The sequence below is a fragment of the Aphelocoma coerulescens genome, chromosome 15 (assembly GCF_041296385.1).
Source record: "Aphelocoma coerulescens isolate FSJ_1873_10779 chromosome 15, UR_Acoe_1.0, whole genome shotgun sequence".
Taxonomy (NCBI): domain Eukaryota; kingdom Metazoa; phylum Chordata; class Aves; order Passeriformes; family Corvidae; genus Aphelocoma; species Aphelocoma coerulescens.
Window position 1 is genome coordinate 4,333,968 of NC_091029.1, and position 8,535 is coordinate 4,342,502.

The 8,535-nt window shown below is 55.7% G+C and overlaps 1 protein-coding gene across 1 annotated transcript; it reads left to right on the top strand.

Moving 5' to 3' along the window:
• The first annotated feature begins 54 nt into the window (after positions 1 to 54).
• DAO (D-amino acid oxidase) lies at positions 55 to 8,447 on the top strand. Its single transcript, XM_069031293.1, has 11 exons — positions 55 to 180; positions 1,274 to 1,526; positions 1,648 to 1,762; positions 2,098 to 2,174; positions 2,563 to 2,628; positions 2,965 to 3,019; positions 3,452 to 3,556; positions 4,033 to 4,115; positions 5,579 to 5,696; positions 6,226 to 6,324; positions 6,660 to 8,447. The coding sequence occupies exons 2-11, from the start codon at positions 1,333 to 1,335 to the stop codon at positions 6,792 to 6,794; spliced, it is 1,047 nt and encodes a 348-aa protein (XP_068887394.1). The 5' UTR covers positions 55 to 180; positions 1,274 to 1,332; the 3' UTR covers positions 6,795 to 8,447.
• Positions 8,448 to 8,535: the final 88 nt, after the last annotated feature.

Sequence of the window (8,535 nt, forward strand, 5' to 3'; positions counted from 1 at the left end):
GACTTCAGGGCCACCTGCCAGCGGCACCACGTGGGAACTCCACCTCCCCGGGACCAGAGCAGACTTTGGCCCTGCTCTCCTGAACACTCAGACCTTGCCCTGCGGGGCTGTAGAACAACTCTGACTCTGTGAAGCCTTTGGACACGACAGTGACTGCCCCAGGGACCCTGCACTCTGCAGGTAACTGGCGAAACGTGTATTTTCTTTATTTTTTGGTGGATCCTCCTCAGCTGGTGCTGCAGGGGCAGCCGGGGTGACTCCCTGTCCCAGGTGGAGGAGGTGACCTTGGTTCCTGTGGGTTATAAAACCACAGCAGATGGGAAGCAGCTCCTGCTGCGCCGTTCCGATGATTCGTCCCTCCATCCCGGCAAATGTCAGTCCTGCTGTTGTCACAGCAGAGATGCTGGACTTCACCTTGTCCAAAAAAACCCTGTGAGCTGGAATTTATTCCTGCTCCGAAAACCAGCCAAGGATCTGCACGCACAGCCCTTCCCCCAAGTGGTCTTTGTCCTCTCCCTGCACAGACAGCGACCACGAGCTTTTCCAAGGCAGGAAAGCGCTGTAAGGGAATCAGAGGATGGAGAGGGGCTGCAGCCCCTCTTTGCAGCTGGAATTTACCCACAGCCATTCTCCCAGCCCTGCCCAGAAGGGTTTGGGGTGGTGGCACAGCCACCCTCTCGTGCAGCCCCGAGGGTGACAATGGTGTGAGGATCCAGCCTTGCACTCATCACCCCTGGCATTGCTGCCTGGAAAACGCCTGCTGATTCCCATCTGGTTTATCCATGCCCACCTCTTGCCTCCAGCCTGTGCCAGTGGCTGGGTAGGATTGTGAGCTGGTCAGAGGGGGTTTGGGTCACTGGGAACGGAGGGTTCACGGTGTCCCTCGGGAGATGGAGCTGTGATGGGTGCTTCAGCATCTCCCTGGCTGCTCAGCCCGTGGTTGGTGGGAGGCAGAGGAGGATCCCGAGGCTGTGCCCATCCCGGGGCATGGCACACCTGGAGCTCCTTGTGCCACGTGAGGAGTGCAGCTGTGGCAGCTGAGCTGCAGCTTTTCTGCTGGCACAGCCAGGGATGGAGACACATTCCCCAGCCACTGTGAGGAACCACAACCCCCCATCCATGCTTCCAGTGACTGGTCAGAGCTCGAGGAGGACCTGGGAAGCTTTATAAGGAATGCATGCAGATGCACCATGAGGACCTCAGCCCTTCCCTGCTGCTCCAGCAGCAAAGCTGAGGCTCCTGCAGGAGCTGATGTTCCCCCTGATGTTCCCAGCTTGTCCAGCAGCCCCAGCACTGCCCTTGGAGCCCTCCTCCCCTCCAGGAGCCGGAGCCATGCGCGTGGCCATCATCGGAGCCGGGGTGATCGGGCTCTCCAGCGCCCTGTGCATCCATGAGCAGTTCCACAGCCTGGTGCCTTCCCTGGAGCTGGAGGTCTACGCTGACCACTTCACCCCCCACACCACCAGCGATGGGGCAGCCGGGCTGTGGCAGCCCTACCTGAGTGACCACGGCAACCTGCAGGAGACGTAAGGCAGGAGAAGGAGGAGGAGGAGGATGGTGCCGTGTCCCTCTCTGTGTGTCCCATGAGCTGCCCTGGCACAGCTCCATGGGGCTGGCAGAGCCACCACTCTCCCATTCTCATCACAGGCTCTGGAATAAAGAGACGTTCGATTACCTCCTCAGGCACCTGCACTCCCCAGCAGCCAAGGAAATGGGACTTTTCCTCATTTCTGGCTACAACCTGTTCACAGAGCCGGTGGCGGTAAGCAGCAGGGCACAGCCAGGGCTGGGAAGGGCTCCAGCTCAGTCTGGGGTGGGCAGGGCTGTGCTTCTTCCCTGCCAGTGCTTCCACATTTCCAAGTTTGCTTTGTGACAGTGCCTGGGACACAGTGTTTTCTGTGCTCCCGAGGCAATATTGGTGTGAGGAAGGGCTGAGCCCTCTGAGGGTGGGAGGGACAGAGCCTCCCCAGCTGTGCTGGCAGCTGCACATCCACCTGTGTCCCTCTGGGATGGGCTGTGTCCCATGATCCCCCCACCACTTCTGTCCCACAGTGATCCCGGTTCATTCATAATCTCAGAACTCTTTCCCTGCTGTAGGACCCATCCTGGAAGAACATTGTCCTGGGATTCAGGAACCTGACACCAAAAGAACTTGAACTCTTCCCTGGTTACAGGTATTTTTCAGTCTGTTTTCTGGAGACTCAGGTAGGACAGTCCTGGGTACATCCCTGGCATGGGGCAGTGGGACAAGGAACTGCAGGCACAGAAATTTCCTCACTTCTTAACAGCTGCTTCTTTTAAAAGAAGTAGGAAACAGCTCAAAGGGCCAAAAAAGCAGCAGCCCAGCACAGAAATCATTCCAGCTCCTCTCTTACCTCACCAAAGTGGGGGAGGAAAACCAGCAGAAGGTGTTTTATGCTGGAAAAAGGGGGGAAAATCATGCACTCATTGTGTGAGGAGGATCCCACAGGGAATTGGGGTCCCAGATCCGCAGTGGCTGTCGGGAATGTTGGGGCAGGAGGCTCCTGTAGGTCCTCACAGCTTCCTCTCCTCCTGTTTCAGCCATGGCTGGTTCAACACGGCGCTGATGCTGGAGGGCAGGAGTTACCTGCCCTGGCTCACCAACAGGTGAGTGCTGCTGCTCCTGGTTCCACCTCTGGCTGCAGGTGTGGATTTTCATCCTGCACACCAGGATAGGGGAGGCAGGGATGCATCCCTGGGAAGCAGGGAAGAGGGTCTGGAATTCCTGCTCATTGCCCCAGCGGGCAACAGTGAGCCCAGGAGTGGATTTTTGCACGACAAAAATGAAGGTAATGGGATACTTGGAGCTGCATCCAAGTGCTTTTGTCTTTGGAAGAATTTGGGGCTTGATTTTATTCCTGTAGTTTCTAAAGCTGAGCAGGTGTCCTGGTATTGAACATTCGCTTTTAATTTGCCAGTAACAAATGAACTTGTGCTTCCCAGGCTGACGCAGAGGGGAGTGAAGTTTTTCCATAAGAAGGTTGAGTCTTTCCAGGAGGTGAGTGGGGATGTGGAGCCAGGGCAGAGGGCACAGCCCCATCCCAGAGTGGAGAAGCAGCATCCAGCAGGCAGGTGCTGCTCCGGGATATTCCTTGGCATGAGTGATGGGCCAAGGGACAACAGCAAGGCTATGGCAAGATCCAGGAAATAAATTCTATCAGGAAAGATAAAAGGTCTTGGGCATTGAGGGATGGTTGATGGAGGATGGGGTAGAGCATTTATCCAGCATGGATTGGCAGCTTTCCCTGGAATGGCTTGGTGGCACACATGGGGTGTCAGCAGGAGCTGGCTGGGGAAGCTGTGTCCTGGATCCTGTGTCCTATGGTTTATCCATTTCCTGACCGTTGGAAAGAGCACTTGGCTGATTTGGAAGCAGGAATGTTGTGCCTCTGTGGCAGCATCCCCACGTGCTGTGTCCCTCTCTCCTCAGCTGTTTTCCCAGGGTGTGGATGTGGTGCTGAACTGCAGCGGGATGCGCGCGGGGGACCTGCAGCCCGACCCGGAGCTGCAGCCCGGCCGGGGCCAGATCATCAAGGTGAGCTGGGGCAGGCCTGGGGGCTTCCCAAAAACCCATCCTAAAAACCATGAGGAGTGGGAAAAACCATGGGCTTGTGGCTGCACTCACACTGGGATCAGGTCCTGGTTCCCAGCAAACACTGGTCATGTGAAACCAACCAGGATCCCATTCCCGGTTCAGCTGTGGGAACGCCCTCAGTCTCCAGACTGGTTCTCCATAGGGTGAGGACTGGGGGAGGTCAGAGGCACAATGCTGGCAATAAAAAGACATAAAATCTTTGGGAGAAGAGGATGATTATTTGGGGAAACACAGATTCAGGCGAGTAGGAAGCTGCTCTCTACCTGCACTCCTGTCTTCTTCTCTTCCTAGAGAAGAGAGCACAGGGAACACAGAGCTAGGGGAGGGTCCCACATCCGGACCCCCGTGTCCCTCCCACTGCCCCCTAAGCCTGGCACCCACTCTCCACCTCTGACTTCCTCCCCTTCGCCTCCCAGGTCCTGGCCCCATGGGTGAAGCATTTCATCATCACTCACAACTTGAAATCCGGGATCTACAACTCGCCCTACATCATCCCGGGGTAGGTGACAGAGGCCGAGGCAGGGCTGGCTGCTGCTGGTGACATTCCTCTGTCAGTGTCCCCAAAGCCCTGGCTGGGACACAGCTCCTGCTGGTGCCTGCCAGGTCTGGCTTCATCCCTGGTGCTTTTGGCTGTGTGGGAGGAGAGCAGAAGGATGTGGGCAGCAAAGTGAGGGAACTCCTGGTTAGCACAGAGAGCACCCTGCACCCCGGGGCTTCCATGTCCTGTCCTTTTCCAAGGACCAAATCCCACCAAAGCAAACTCAGTTCTGGCCAAGTCCCCAGACAACCAAACACTGACAGTGGAGTGGATGTTTTGGGGGAGATCTTTTGTTTTCACATTTATAGCCATTGTTATTATCAACGGTGTGGACCAAACTGAGCTGCAGCAGCTCAGGGTGGGGAAAGGCACTGCTGATCCATGTTCCCATAAAAACAGGGCAGAAATTCTTTTACTTTAACAAAACCTCCCTGGGAAAGCTCAGCCTTTCCCTCACTGTCCCCTGAGCTGCTGGTGAGCCTGGGGGCATCCTGTTGGGTTTATCATAGAACCATGGAATATCCTGAGGTGGAAGGGACCACAAGGATCGAGTCCAACTCCTGGCCCTGCTGTGGGATAAATAAATCCATCTGCTCTTCATCCCAGCTCTGCTTCCTCCTGAGGGCCTGCAGCCACCCTGCTCTGGCAATGGAGGGGGTCTTTAAGCTGGAATTTGAATGCTGCATCTCTGGCACTTGCTATTGTCCTAATATTTCAGGCTTAGGCAATAAGCCAGGATGTAAACAGGAGCTTTGCAGGCTCACAGCCTCTATTCTGAGTGATTCCCGGTCACAGTCCCAGCCACGGATGAATTCCTCTGCCTGTGCTTGTTTTAGCTCGAGCTGTCAGAGCTGGGCACCAGGCTGATCCCAAAGGAAGAGCTGGATCCAGTGCTCACGTGGAGGACACCCCTTCCCTGCTGGAGAGCTCAGCCCTGGAGGGTCCCTCCTTTTGCTTTTGTGCTTCCCAACAATCAAGCAAGGTTTTGGAAGGGTCCAGCCAGTCCAGACCCCTCCAGGCCCCCCTCAGCCTTAACCTGCCTCTTGTCCTCTGTTAATCCACAGGAGTTTGAGGCAGCAGCAGCAGCACCAATCTGTTCTGTGATCCCCTCTGGAGCCATCCCATTCCTTCCAGCTCTTCCTGAGCCAGGCAGGAGCAGACCTGTTTGATAAGGATGGAATGATCTGTCTGCTTTGCCCAGACAAGGGCTGACAGGATTTAATGAGTGGCTTGCTCACAAGCAGACATGCAGGCACTGCTCTCCGCCTGCTCCGTGTGGGAGTTTCTTCCACAGGGATATTTTGCAGGCTCAGGGTGTAGCAGGATCCAACACCACACTCACACAGTGTCCCTCCATGTGGTGGCCCCCAGGGGACAGCTGGGGACAAGTCACCACCGTGTGTCTCCTTTGGCTCCCGGTGCAGGAGCGAGTTCACAGTCCTGGGAGGGATTTACCAGCACGGCAACTGGAGCGAGGAGAACAGTGCCAAGGATCACAAATCCATCTGGGACAGCTGCTGCCGGCTGCTCCCAACTCTCCAGGTGAGTAATCTGACTGCCAGCATGGGGCATGGGCAGCTGAGAGGCTCGGGATGTGGGAATGGGTGCTGGGACAAACCACAGGAACTTGATGTTTCCATGAGTCGGGGTTCCTGTGTGTCCATCACAGACACTTGGGGCTCTTCCACCTGGCTGGGGCTGGCACTGAGACAAGGTTTGTAGGGATAATAGTCACTCATGTACCTGCTAAAAAGTAGAACCAAAGCTTTGGGAGGTTCCAGCCCTTTGGTTGTGGTGTCCCCACACCTCTAGAGAAGGGCTGTGTGGGGTGACACTGGTTTGTGTCCACTCCCAGTGTTGCTGTTATTCCCTGGATTAGCAGGAAAGGTGGCGTGGCGCTTTGGCACAGGGATTTGCCTCAGCACTGCGATCCCAAATTGTTCTGCCTGGAGCTGCTGCAGGATGGGGAACCCCCTGTCCCCACTCATCTCAGGGCTCACCTGCTGCTGTGGGGTTTGGCTGGTGGGATTCCAAGGAATGCTGTGCAGTGCTGATGTGCTTTTGCTTGCAGAAAGCGAAGATCGTTGAGGAGTGGAGCGGCCTGAGACCAGCACGGCCCACGATCCGCCTGGAGCGGGAGAGCATCCGCCTCGGGAATCTCCAGGCAGAGGTACCTGCATAGCCCCGGGGGCTGAGTGTAATTAATGACTGTGTTAATTGTGCCCGGGGCAGTGATAAACAAGCCCTCGCTGTCCCGTGATTGTCCCTCGCTCCATCTCCCCACCAACAGCAAAGGAGTCTTTGAGTCCAGGGATAAACGTCAGAGATTCTGAAACAAATTATTGATGTGGCTGCCCCATCCCTGGAAGTGCCCACGGATCGGTTGGACAGGGCTTGGAGCAACCTGGGCAAGCAGGAGATGGCCCTGCCCATGGCAGGAGGTGGGACAAGATGGGCTTTGAGGTTCCCCCCAACCCATCCTGGGATTCTGTGGTTCTCCCCCAGGTGATTCACAACTACGGCCACGGCGGGTTCGGGATCACCATCCACTGGGGCTGTGCCATGGCAGCAGCGCGGCTCTTTGGGAGCATCCTGCAGGAGAGGAAGCAGCTGGCCAGCCCTCCAGGGCCCCGCTTGTGAGCACCTGCTCCTCTGGAATATGCAACAAGAGTAGCTCAGGAATCACAGCAGAATGATGGGATCAACACAAGGATACACACATGGGCTGCTCCACCCTGCTGCTCCAGCTCCGGCTCACAGCATCTCATTTCCAGGTCGCTGCCATTCTCCAGATGGCTCCGCTCCCTCCACAGCCTGCCTGGAGGAAGGGCTTTCAAATATGGACTCATTATCCATGGCAAAGTGCACCAAGTGCTGTCTGGGATCAGGCTGCAAAGGGCAGGCAGGGTTCAGCTGAACCCTGGACGCTCCTGCAGTTCATCTGCACCAAGGGACGGGATCTGAAATGGAGCTGGGGACACCTGAGGTCTCTGCTGGTTGCTCCAACACCCAGTGTGTAATTAGATTTACAGGCTCCCCCCCAGGAGGCAAAAGCTCCTTAGTAGGAAGAAGCTCTGAGGCTCCCAGGGGAGTAACAGCAGCTCTGGGAGCACGTGCCTGGGTTACACCAGTTTTCCTCACATTCCTGCCAGGACAAAGCTCGGGCCGCAGCACCTGGTTAGTGTAGCTGGCCCCAGACAGCAGCCCTTGCCTAAAATGGCCTTTCCAAACAACGTTTTTAGCAACAAAAGCAACTTGTTCCAGCCCCGTGGAACTTGCCAGACTCTATATATAGCAGAGAGCATAAGAAAATAGCTCTTCTTGTCCCTAAAACTCCCACAGGCTCCTCAGCTTCCCATTTCTCCCAGCTGTGGGACACAGCTCAGAGAGAGGGGCTGGCTGGGGAAGGGCTGTGCATCCCAGAGGAGGAGCAGGGCTTTTTGGGGTGTTCAGGGATGCTGTTGGGGCACTGTTCTGAAGATGCAGCCTGGCTGATTTTCCCATGCCATGTGCCTTTCCTGCTCTACAAACCATCCCAGACAGGGATGGTCAGGAAGCCTCAAATCTAAAGGCTGTTCTGAGCCCAGCACAGTGCCTGGCTCGCTCTCCTGTGTGGATAAGCCAAGTGTTCCTTACTCATCCATGATGCAGCTCCTCTCTCCCCATGACTTCATGTGCCAGGAATAGCTCAGCAGCCTGGGCCGTGCTGCAGCCGCACCTCGGGAATGGGGGATGTCTGAGTGAATCTCCGTGCTGTGCTTGGGGAAACTGGGAGCTGGACAGGGGAAACTGGGAGCCACTGCCATGCCCAATCTGTCCAAAGAATTCCCAGCTTCCCTGGGAGCTCACCTGAGATGTTGCAGTCAGTGGGTAAGATCAGGAAAAGGGTAGGAAAAGGAAAACAAGAGCTGGAGAAAATTCCCCGCTGATTAATGCTGAATCTGTGATCCCACCTCAGGAGAAGCCATTGAGGGGAACTGGATCCCCTTGGTTTCACTTGTTCCAAATAGGAGACATTCCAGGAGCACGTTCTCTGCTGTAAATCCAGCCCCACGTAGGTGATTTTGGGAAAATTCCGCTGGACAAGCAGGGATGTAGGAAATCATCGCACACCTGGCACCAAGCAGCTGATTGTTGTGATCTCAGAGCCTACAGGAGCCACTGCCCTGTGATCTCCCACAGCCTCTTGGCACACAGGAATGAGCAGATCTGTAATTTTATTTGCAGGTTAATTCTGTTTGTTTTCTAAGGGCCGCAATTTAATCGGTGTGACCAATAAAGGGAATATTCAAATCTCTGGTGCGTGATGCTTCTTCCTCTTAGTGATGGCACAGGAAGGGCCTCAAATGCTGATTCCATAGAAATGTCCCAGCAGATCATC

Excerpts from the sequence above, each read along its gene's own strand:
- DAO (XM_069031293.1), top strand. The coding sequence starts at position 1,333 with ATGCGCGTGGCCATCATCGGAGCCGGGGTGATCGGGCTCTCCAGCGCC. Across the intron at positions 1,763-2,097 it reads TGTTCACAGAGCCGGTGGCG|GACCCATCCTGGAAGAACAT; the intron begins GTAAGCAGCAGG and ends TCCCTGCTGTAG. Across the intron at positions 3,020-3,451 it reads AGGTTGAGTCTTTCCAGGAG|CTGTTTTCCCAGGGTGTGGA; the intron begins GTGAGTGGGGAT and ends CTCTCTCCTCAG.